This window comes from Papilio polytes, unplaced genomic scaffold (genome assembly GCF_000836215.1).
Source record: "Papilio polytes unplaced genomic scaffold, Ppol_1.0 DF820678.1, whole genome shotgun sequence".
In the NCBI taxonomy this organism is placed as follows: Eukaryota; Metazoa; Arthropoda; class Insecta; order Lepidoptera; family Papilionidae; genus Papilio; species Papilio polytes.
Genome location: NW_013528526.1, coordinates 1,517,696 through 1,530,270, shown reverse-complemented (window position 1 = coordinate 1,530,270; position 12,575 = coordinate 1,517,696). Strand labels below are relative to the sequence as shown.

At 33.1% G+C, this 12,575-nt stretch overlaps 1 protein-coding gene across 1 annotated transcript in view; it reads right to left on the bottom strand.

The window, feature by feature from the left end:
• LOC106110350 overlaps window positions 1–10,842 on the bottom strand; it is an 86,763-nt gene extending 75,921 nt beyond the window's left edge. Inside the window, exon 1 of the mRNA XM_013292149.1 lies at window positions 10,039–10,842. Coding sequence (XP_013147603.1) covers window positions 10,039–10,189 — 151 coding nt within the window. The 5' untranslated portion in view covers window positions 10,190–10,842. The remainder of the gene's footprint in view (window positions 1–10,038) is intronic.
• Between the last annotated feature and the right edge of the window lie 1,733 nt (window positions 10,843–12,575).

The window sequence follows — 12,575 nt, the reverse complement described above, 5'->3', positions numbered from 1 at the left end:
GGCAGCGGTCGCTTCGCCATTTTGGCGGATTCACGTGGCCGCTTGCTTGTTTGCCACCTTTTGTTATAAAAAAAAAATGTGCAATGGGTAGATATAGAATACAGTCTGGAACACATAAAGAACTTGCTATGATCTTGTTAATTACATTTAAGAAGACGCAGGCAAAAGTTAGTCTCTTGTAGTCAACATTTATTTCCCCTTAAGACTAATCTATATGGATTGATAGTTTTATAACGTACCTCCAGAAAGGATTTAGATGAATATTAGCACAATGTAGAGCATAGCCTGAAGCAAACTGACCTATCTCTAAATGTTCTTTTATTTGGAATCACAGGCAAAAGCGAGTAAGCTTCGTAACGTAAAGTGTCAAAGTTACATTTAATAGTCCAATATACACTTACTTGTTTAGTTAATGGCTTGAAATAAACAACGAAATGACTATTAACTTCTCTCTTAATCGACAATAACACAAGAGATATTTTTATAATGCCGTAATTTAAATAAGGTACTCAACTATTATAATTCACAGGCAATGAAGCGTAAGTTCCCACAAGTTATTAGGCATTGTTTTATGTTACTACGAAATTTAACGTTATGTTGTGCATTATGTGTATCATAACACTAGCTGTTCCTGTGCGACTTCATCCGCATGAAATGACAAAAATTTTATTTTATTGTGTACATTTGTCAAATTATCAATAGCAAATGTCAAAATGACATGACATGATAAAACTTAGCAATCTTGCTTCCTTTATGTTGGCAGCAACTTATGGTGTCTTTCCCACATTAGAGTTTTTATCCAAATATTTACCCCCTAAGTTTAATGGCGATAAAATATATAGCCTATAGCGTGACGTAAACTTAGGGCTTTTAAATAAAAAAAGAGTTATTCAAAAATATGTTGTAATTGCTGACATCTTAGGCAACAAAGAACGGTGTGTTTACGCTTTATTATAATAGTATAGATAGTTAAGAATAACACGTTGTTATAAATAGTTAGAGATAAGCTCATTTATGTGGGAATAAAGAATTAAATTACATTAAACTAGCTATATACCGCGGCTCCGTCCACGCGGGAAAAACATCAGATGCTTATCTGTTCTTCGACGCTATGTTAATACATGCTATATTTCAGCGAGATCCGTTGGGCTGTTCTATTGATACATAGTAGGAAACATCCATCCATTTAAACTTTCGCATTCATAATGTAAGGAGGAAGTTAGTAGCGTATTTAACACAGAAAACAGATTAAATTTAACTCGTATACATACATAATTGTATTTATTTCCAAGTAGGAGGTAATGAAGGTTTAAGATTATGAATTTTGAAATTTTATTTTAAGGAGACAATAGTAATTAATTACGGCTTACTCACGTATACTTTTCTTTTTCCGGTGACGGCACCGACCAGTATCAGACCCTGCGGGGGTCCTTCTTCAGGGCGAGGGTTAAGTATGTATCGCGTTCGCGTCGCGCCTCGCACTGAAGAAGGACCCCCGCAGGGTCTGAAACTGGTCGGTGCCGTCACCGGAAAAAGAAAAGTATACGTGAGTAAGCCGTAAATAATTAATTATAAAATGTCTCACGAAAGTTTAAATAATTTAATGAGACAATAGTATCTAAAATAATTTAATAATACACACTTTGAACTCCGTTCTAGTAATATTGCATTCGAGTATAGACTACCTGACCTCGCTTTGTCAAATCAAGTTTTCAATTGCGACGTATAACAAAACATTTTAAATTACAAGGTTCATAGAGTAGTAATAGTAATTTATATTATTATGGTGAATAAGGTGTATTTTAAAGACCTATTATTATGAGACTAGTCTTTGTCCGCGACTTCGTTCTCGAGGTATCAAAAAAATCTAATAAAATTTGTGCCTTTGTTACTTAATAATAGTGTAACTTCTTTAATTGTAGTTTTTGATTTTATTCGATGGATACAAAATTATATCTTTCCTAATTATAGTATTAGTATAGTCTAGATTTTAGAATACTAGATTCTAGAACCTTCTAGAGTCCATAATGTTCTACAATAAGACTATCTTATCGTGAAACTCCACTTGTATTAACTAAAACGTTGCTGTCTTTGTTTTTTGAAAAATAATTATAGTGACGGTAATATGTTTGTATACAAGTGTAACAACAGTGGAAACTCATAGTGTTTCTACTCTATCTATAAGTTGTAAGATCGGTAACGTCGTGATGTAAAACAATGTCAAGTTGTTGACAATTACGTCGACAAAAGAGCCTTTGTCTTCGCTATAATTGGTCGCACGTGGCCGCAATTATCGTGCCCCAGAGCTCTCTTACGTAAGCTATTTAATAGAGCTGTCGGTTGCAGCTTAAACTAGTGTACTGTTACTTCTTTTTGAGGTAGACAGAAATGTCTATTTTAAATATGAAGTACATTGCATTAATGCATGTTACAACTCCCACGACAGCGGTTGTGTGGCCAGTTTTTCTATACTTTTTTTTGTATTTTAATGTGTTAACCTTTTTCATGTTTTGTTTAATATCTTACAAATATATTACATATAAATTTATTTCCTTCTTTTTATGAAAAACTCTCAAAAACAAAACAATGGTCCTACGAGGCAGATACCAGCGTATCTAAATTAAACGATAATGTAGGTATTGATCTTGAGAATCACAATAAATGTAATAAATAATAAGACAATAACTATAAAATGAATTACAAAATAGGTTACTCTTATTTAGTGTTCAGTTGTAAGGAGATCAAAATTGGATAGCCAATATACTGCATACTTTTAGAAGTGGTAGTGCCCGCTTTAACATCTTAGCACGAATGGGCCGGCACGCCCGGTGTAATACCACGACCACACAGAAGACAGGCGTGAAGTGGAAGCAATTCCGTGTTTCGTCTGATGAGTGTGGTGCCGGAGGCCTAACTTAAGTCCCTTTCTCTTTACTACCCTTTTCTTATAAGGAGAGGATGCGAAGGGGAAGTGGATTTGACGGTGGAGGAGATGCATAGGAAGGGGAAATATCCTCTTTATGTGCGTCTCCTCCTCTGTCGGATAAGGGTAGGCAACGCATTTGCAATTGCGGATGTCTATGGGCAGCGGTCGCTTCGCCATTTTGTCGGATTCAGGTGGTCACTTGCTCGTTTGCCACCTTATGTTATAAAAAAAACAGCAGTCTTGGTCTAATAGTGTTTTACTGCATGACTGTACATTTATAAGGCCTTAAAAATACTACTCAGATTTCTTGTATATTCCGAAGCAATCATTTATATTTAAACAGCTTTCATTATCCTATTCCCGTATATTCGACGCACCGCGTTTTCGTCCTCCAAATGACTATCCGTCATCTCAGTCACCACTCTCTTCATCATATCACTTTTCACGCAATAATAATTGCTATTTATTCACTAGTGGAGTAAATACATGCATTTATGCTACACAATCGTATCTGACACATTGACCTATACAGTGCAGACTTGCCTACTGCGAAAACATCCTTGACATTTTAATACGCATGCGTACGCACCGGTCTGTAGTAATAATATACTAGTTGAGGAATCTATATTGTTTGAGCTAATTCTTTTTTATTTTATTGTACAAAACACACAGAAAGATTTTTATACATTAGCTAGCGTAACGAGTTTGTACACGTGGAATTAAAGACAACAGTAAGTAGCCTATATGTTCTTCCAGACTAACATCTATGCCTTTCATGGAAATCCATTCATCAGTTTAGGCAACAGCTGGTAACAAACAATCCATTCATCTAAACAATCGCATTTATAATATTAGTAACGTTGGTTGAATTTACAATTCACATCAAAATATTACTTACAATGACTTAATTATTATGAAAGCAATCTATACTAATATTATAAAGAGGAAAGATTTGCATTTTTATGTAAGGAAATAACTCGAAAACTCCTGGCTCGATTTTAAAAATACTTTCACCGTTAGAAAGGTAATTTATCTGTGAGTAACATAGGTTGTAATTATTTCATTTTTTTTTAATTTCAGGTGGACGTAATTAATATATCCTAATAAAACCTTCATATTAAACTGTTCTAAATTCAAAACTGGCATATAATATTCATACGAAGCTACGGACTAAAAAAAACAATTGAAATACACCAAATCGGGGAACAAGCGAACTCAGACAAAGCTCTATTGAACATCTCTGGACCTGACTAAAAAAACCCCGGCACCTGTTTGGGACAACACCTGTGGAATACATTACATCCCCCTACCATATTAATGCTGAGTGGTTAGTTAAAAAAACGTCCAACAGTTTTATTCACTTGTACTTTTATTTTTAAGTGAAAAGTGAATGCAAGTTAATAAATTAATTTAATTTTTAAATTATCGTAATCTATAGTAAATATGTAACAATTTTTGTGAACCTTTTCAACGTCTTTCCTTCCCTTGTCTTTGGTCTATAGTTCTTAGAAATAAAACCTGATATGTATAAACTTATATATAAACACACACACTCACACTCACATACCCAAACACATGTACTTGATCACATAAGTACTTAGACTAAGAGAAAGCGCTGCCTCCTGTAATACAGGTCCTCACCTAGCTCAGGAAGCAGAGCTTAATGATTATTATTCAACTGATTGTATTACTATGTGTGTAACATTGCACGTGTCTTTGATTTTAAAGTAAGTACCTCATGTTAAAGATTTAACAATTAACATTTTTTTTCCGAACACTAAAACAAAACATAAATATTTCGCTTCGCAAGCCCCCCTTTTTTATTATTATTATTAATAAAGCGTTTGACCAGAATCTACTTCAACTGAACTAAGTGATGATGCGCCTACAACCTGTCTGTGGACATTTTTCTGAAATTTGTAGTATAAGCGTGGCTTTATTAAGTTTTTATTAACGGGCAGCTCTGTGTCGCCCTCTCTTACCCCTAACATGATTTCAGGGACGTTGCTTTTTTCAGTTTTTATTTTTTTTATTTAAAATTCACATTCTAACGTAATACTATCAGTAAAACTATTGATAGAACAGCCTTAACTATTTATTTTACAACTATTCCTTAACTACGTTTTATTCCTATTTATCACAGTTTGACCTAATATACAATACTCTACAAATTTATCTCTTCTGTCTTTATTTCTTATTACTTAACTTATCTTTATCGATTCTAATCTTCAGTCTTGTTACCATTTCAGATTTCCTTGCAGCGAAGACCGGAAAGTTATTAAAATATTTAGATATCGTTTAAACGACCCTTTGTGATACAAAGCTTAACAAGTATGCACCGCAATAAACAAGTTGGTCGGTTAAAGTGTTAATTGGGAGAATAAATAAACTGAAATTAACATACGGACTGGACAATAATTTAACGACTTACACTAACGCGGTTCATCGTTTGGAAATATGGTGTTGTAATAAATTGTATAGTTTGTTTACTATTTTGACTCTAAGTAGCTTTAGAAATTCGCTCATTTGATAAGGGAATAAATAGCAATGTTTCTGCATTATTATTATTATTTATTTATCGTTTAAATATATGGAGTCACTTGATGTCTTCATAAATTCATGATAAATTGATGACTTCATATTTAAAAGGATGATCCCAAGGGTTCTCGCGGAAGATCAGCGCTGGTACTTCAATAGGAACATCCAGCGTTTATAGCTGAGCGAGGACCCAATCCAGTCAGCATTGCAACGCTAATTTTAAATGTTTCTTTTTACTTTTTTTTCATTTCATTAGTTACGTTTCTCATTATCTTGTTTTTAATTACTTTTTTTTATTCATTATTGTAGTGTAGACAAGGATTAAATATTGTTTTATTTATTTAACTTAAAACTACTTTAATGTAATAAACGCTAAATAAACCTACGTGGAATTTTACTAGCGCTGTTTTGTTACGGTTCAAGTGATAACAGTAAGCAGGTTTAAAAAAATTATAAATAACATATTTTGATATTTAATCACACCAACATGATAAATGAAAAGTTTAGATGGATGTATGGATGATTGTTAGAGTTCGTAGTGTAAACTGCTTAACGTATCTCGATGAATTTAGGATAGATGTAGAGCATAGAACACATAGCCAACTTTTTTTTATTGCACACGAACGGAGTCGTGGGCGAGAGCCATTTTAAATTTACTAAAAGATAAATGTAGATGTACTTGTATTTTGTAATGAAAACTTACTCTTATTAAGGCAACATTGTTATTTTTACTTTTTACTAACTTGTAGAAAAACTAAAAGTGTACTAGTAAAGTTCAAGATATACAATTAGTAGAGTTGACGGCAGCTGTTGTATAAGTGGTTTTGACCCTGGTAGTACAACGACCTTAGAGCAGGACATAGGTACTATTATAGCTTAGGTTTTCTTCATCTATACTATTATACACTAATGTTATAAAGAGGACAGATCTGTATTTTTGTATTGTCTGGACCTGTGAGTAATATAGGCCATATTTTTTTATATTCATGCGGACAAAGTCGCGAGTAAGAGCTTCAATCAATCTTACGTATCTTACTAATATTATAAATGCGAAAGTTTAGATCTATGGATGATTGCTAGAGTTTGTAGCCTAAACAGCTAAACGGATTTCAATTAAATTTGGTATAGATGCAGAGGATAGTCTGGAAGAACACATAGGCTATTTACTTTTGTTTTTTTTTTACTTCCACGCGGACGGAGTCGCGTACGAAAGCAAGTAATATTATAAATGCGAATGTTTAGATAGAGGGATGATTGCTAGAGTTTGTAGCTTAAACGGCTGAACGGATTTTGATGAATTTTGGTACAGATGTAGAAAATAGTCTGGAAGAACACATAGGCTACTCACTTTTTTTTTTATTTCACTCGGACGAAGTCGCAAGCAAAAGCTAATCTTAAATATTTCTGTAACTCATTTGAATATTGTTGCCCTAAAGGTTACTGACGTTACATGGTGTAACGTAATATTACACGGCAATAATCTGTAACAACCTTAGTAATATTAACTGTGATGATGCACCGTTTATAAATAAAACTAAAATATATTATGTAAATAAGCGCATAAAGATATATCGAAACTAACTGTATGATGAATCGTTTATTGCTGGTCATTGTTAACACGAATAATGTTTCTCTTTCGTTTTGGCTTCATTTGTCTGGATGGATATTATTTTCAGGATGACTATTAAACAGTTTTCTTTTGTTTAGGAAATCAATAACCTTAGTTTCCAATTCAATTATTGATATGTTAACAAAAAATCTAGACTTAAATCATAAGTATAACTGCGTTATTTGATATATTAATGTGTTCGAAATTTTCTTATGAGAATTTTATAAAAGTTAATTATTGCTATTAGTGGTGATTTGACATCTAATAGGAATAAAGTCAATTTGTAAGTTATTGAAAAAATACTTTAAAAAATGTTAATTAAAGAAAGTTGAAACCGATTTATAATACAAAAGTGTGAACTTAAAATCGATTTAATTTTGATTCATGACAAAAAATACTAGCTTTAAAATTATCGAAGCGTTTCGTTTTCTATCGAATAACAATCGAATAAAAGCGTAACTTACCTTTTGTTGAAAAAAGTACGAAGATCATGCTGTTAAATCTAGTAACATTAGAAATGTGAAAGTTTAGATCGATGGATGTTTGTTAGAGTTTGTAGCCTAAACGGCTTCACGGATCTAAATGAAATTTGGCATAGATCTAGAGCATAGTCTGGAAGAACACATAGGCTACTTGCTTTTATTTTTTTTAATTCCACGCGGACGTATTCGCGGGCCAAAGCTAATGTAAAATAAAATTACGTAAGTTGAAAAATAACTAGTAACTCGTTTTGCTTTTTGATTTTAAATTCATGAAGGTCCTTTTTTTAATAACTTAACTTATACTTACAATGATTTTTTTTAGTTTATCTCATCGTTTTTATCTTTTATTATAACTTAAAGAACAATAAATGTATTGATAAAAATCTAATACGATTTTTAAACTATTTTTTTTTTAATAAAGTATGTGTTATAATTTGTTAATTGTCTATTTTTTGTTATAAGACTTTAAATACTTCAACATAACGTTGTTCTAAGGACGCGTCATTTTGGAGTTAAGTTGTAACTTAGTTGTCGCTTACGATTTGCGTCTTATAAGAAAGGTCGTGACAGAAAACACGATTCCGTCGATCTTTTAGTATCAAGTTCGGAAATGATCACGTCTTTACATTTTTTTTATTTATCTTAATGATTTTTTAAAACTTATAGTTATTTATAAGCTTATAAGAAAAAGTTTGTAAAGAAATTCTTTGTACCATTGTAAATAAATTACTTTTCTAGACTTTTCTTAAATATTTTAAATCTGGAAATTGTAGAGCAGAATGTTTTGAGCTGATGTTTAATTTTTTTTTGTATTCTGGAACAAAAGCTTGTTTTCAAATAAAAGAACACCCTTTAATTTACGCGCTATAAAACCTTTTCGGTCCATTGTTTCAATCGGAACATGTTACAACAAGTTCATAGTGAGCCAAACGGGTCTTGTTCTAATATTAGAGGGCAAATGGCGAGTGGCCCATTTTTGTTGTGATCGATGCGATTATTCTGATATTGGTTGATCCTGACGCTATTTTTTGTTTATGCATTGCATTTTCTGATTTGTTATACAATTTCCTAATAAATACTTAACAGATATTTTTATTTTATACCTTTCAGTTTTTTCTACAGTAACATTTAATTGAAATTTGGTTGAGTGAGCGATTGTCTATATCACGTAGATGTATTGGGTTTTTTTGTAAGATACTTAAGAAAAAATGCATTGTTTATTTGATAAAATAATAAATTTATTTCACAATGCTCCCATATAAATGATCGGGAAGTTAAACACAATCCAGTTTATTTGTCGATTACATGTTTCACTTATATGCAAGTAAATTAATATAAGGGAAAAAGTTTAGAGTACGCTTATACGGCAAAAATCACAAACATTTAAATGCAATATTTACATGTAAAAAAGTTAGATCTACTTTAAATTAATACTATCGGTTTATACAAATTAGGAAACAATTTTTTTTAAATCATCGATATTTTTTTACATTTTATCGATAACAGAACAAAAGCAAAAAAACAAATTACACATCCTTATTTACAGTTAAATGATTTTTTGATAGATGACAGATAACAAATGAAAAACGTTTGATCGTCCATAGAATAAAAATCTTAAGATTTTATACATTTAACTAATATTTGGCGTCTAAAAAAGAACTTTGAACTTAAACAAGAGAAATTATGACTATCGATATTTGGAACTAAATTAAAATTTGAGATCCATACTTAATTGTTCCATTATAAGGTTTAAATTAAATAAATGCTAATTATGAAGATAAATCTAATTCGAATAATTGTAATAAATTAAACTAAAGCGATAAAACAAAATAGGAGATCAAATGAAAATGTAACTAAATAATGAAACTTAACAACACTAAAATTGTCAATGCTAAACATCTAAGAATTTCATCAGTACTGTCCAGTTGGAAAAAAAAATACGGGATACTAAATTAACGGGAAAAACTTGGGAATTAAAAAAATGATTGTTACTACTCACATTGTTACATTTTTAAATAATGCATTAAAATTTTCGTACAATGAAATGTGAATGTGGCGTTTTGTCGAACTTCACTCAAATTTAAAATCAAAAAGCAATATACCGTTAAAGCGAACGCATTTGTTAGAATCGCATAAAACAAATCGATATGAAATGAATCGATTCGGCGAAACATTTCAAATCGATTTAACCACCATTTACAATTTAAGTGCAGTTTGACACAACATCCCATCCGGACAATGTTTCAAAATATACAAAACGGATGGACTTAAAAATATGTAACAATAGTCCAGGACCTGCTTAGCAGTATCGACGTTAACAATACTTATCTAAAAACGATCTTCTTTTTTTTATCTTATCGTGTTGAAGAGAGACGACGCGAGAGACACTTTTAGGATGGCCACAACCATAACCAGGTTCACGATGTAGGTCGAATTGCATCTTAAGTGGTAAGGTGGTATGATAGGCTCCCGCGGGCACTCACCTCGCCGATTCTCCTGGACTTCTTGGCCAGGCTGTCGTGCGACCAAGATGTGGCAAAGCACCTCGTACAGCTCGGCTAGGAGCCGGTTCAGTCGCGAGAAGTTCTCCTCTGTCGCCTCTCTCTCGCTCGGCAGATTGAATGCTATTGCCATCTTTGTCTCTCCAAACTTTTTCTAGGTAATAAACTGCGACTGATTGTCGTTTGTTTTGTATGCGTTAATTTTCTGATGACTTCGATCACCGCACTCGACTTTTGCGGTCTTCTTTGTTAGTCAAATTAGTTTTTTTTATTCGGTTTTAATAAAATACAAATTTCACAAAGTTATTGATCAAAATTTTCCAACAGCACTTTAAAAAGTTCTCTTCGAAAAATAGTCTGTAAAAATCTGAAGAAAAATTTTTTTTCCTCTTCTCTGACAATTCACTTTGACACAAAAATGGCACAAGTATCTAAGTTCTGACTCGTCACAGTTTCGTCGCGAACGATATCTTAATTTTTGATCGCCGAGAGTTCACAAGTTCACAAAAAGTTTCGGCGCAAAAAACTCCGAGGCGAGCATTGTCCGTGAATCACTCGCAGGCCAGCGATAAACGTACGGTCGATGACACAATCGCTAACGCAGTATGCATCGTAGCGGATTCGATGTAAACAAACGGAAACTTCGCACAACTCGAAAGCGGGTCGGCTCACTATCGTACGTGCGGCCGGCGCGGAAGCGAAACGTGTAATAAGGGATAATACTTCGTGCACATCATTGCCTCGCTCCGAGCCCTCTGGATGTGTGCGCGCAGTGCATAACGTGTGAACACTCGCACACACGCGCGCCCCATTTGATTATAAATAGTTGAACGCACGGTAGCACGTTCCCTTTGCACTCCACTACTACAATCAACGGCACACTGCCCCGTCTCCTTCCATCGCGTACTCGATCACATTATCTATCCTATTTTAAACAGGTTACATCATTATGAAAGGGAGCGTAGTAGAATATACTCTTTCCTCTTTTGACGCACGGTTTAAAAGCATTTAAAAAAGAGAAGAACAGACTGTGTGAACTCTTACTGTAGCATGAGAAAGCGCGGCAAAGTAAATTGGCCAATCGGGTGGCGAATTTAGTATGGGGTGAGGTGACGTAAGCACAGAGGAGCGGTTGCATGGGGTTGTTAAACGGAAAGCGTTCACTTGGTTCTGGACCTGCGAGGCAGCATTACTTAAGTATTTCGCGTAATACGACGACGTAACTCTTTGTTTGGATACGCGCACGTGAAACGTTTAGTCCTAACATCAGGCAGTTAAGTTAGTGAGGTTTTAGCATTAAAATCAGACGTTACTTCGTTCGAGGCGTGTGGTTTATTGCGGTGATTTGGTAATAGATTGCGTTCGCGTATAAAAAAGTATTTTACTGCGCGCGGTTTCGCTGTTAGCGTTTTGTGCAACTTAAGTGTGTTCTTTCGGTTTTATCGACGCTAAGAGCCGAGTGGAAAGCTTTGTTTAGACATTAAATACGAGTTGTAAAATAGTTTGGCAACATCGACCTAAAATAATTTTAACGATTGTCGGTTAATTTATGTAGTTATCGGTTTACTCTTAGATAAATATTTACGTTTGCCCAAATTTTAAGTTGGTTTAAGTCATTAGTCACAAGCGAAAATATGTTTCGGGGACAAGGTATGATAAAAAAATTCATGATTTTCAGGAAATATGAAAAACAAAATGTATGTTCGAATGCGTAAGTATACACGAAAAAAAAACCTAGACAGAAAATAAATTTGCACCTTCATTTTTGGGATTAAAATACTTTTTTAAATAACACAAATTTAGTATATGAAATGAAATTACTAGTTAATTACCACACAAAATAAATTCCAAAAAAATTCGGGTCCTAGAGCCGATTATATGGACAAAACATACTTCAATATTAAGTTATCAAAATATGTTTAATAAACTTCACATTTGATTAAATATCAGATCAAAATAAGAAAAACACAATTTCAGAATTTGATTAGCATGTAAAAGACTGACTAAGTTACATTTAAGTTACATGTCCACTTGAGAAAGTGATTACACAGGAGGATTTTATTTTAATCATTACGAACTACATTATTACAGTCTTAAGTTTCAATTAAGTTATTACACATTCATCTATTACTGTCTAAGGTAATAATGCACATCATTCCAATTTTGCTAGTCTATATTTCTTCTAGACAATTTACGTATAAGCCGCACTTACCTCTTTATAAAGTTTACAACAAGGAGGTTCTCGCATCGATATTGAACATCGTTCAAGTTCAAACCTGCCCGCGACGCTTAACTGGAAAGTAGGTCGCTTAAATAATGAGTAAGCAGAGTAAAAAACACGATTTATAACAATTATAAGACTCACGATTTTTTCATAGTAATACAGTATCATGAAATGAGGACATTTTAATCACTTATAAAAAAAAGAAAATAAATCGACTCTGAAACATAACCTTAGGACGTAAGCAATATTAAACTCAAGTGTTACTAGCCTTATAGGTCAGGAAAATGATGTTGAA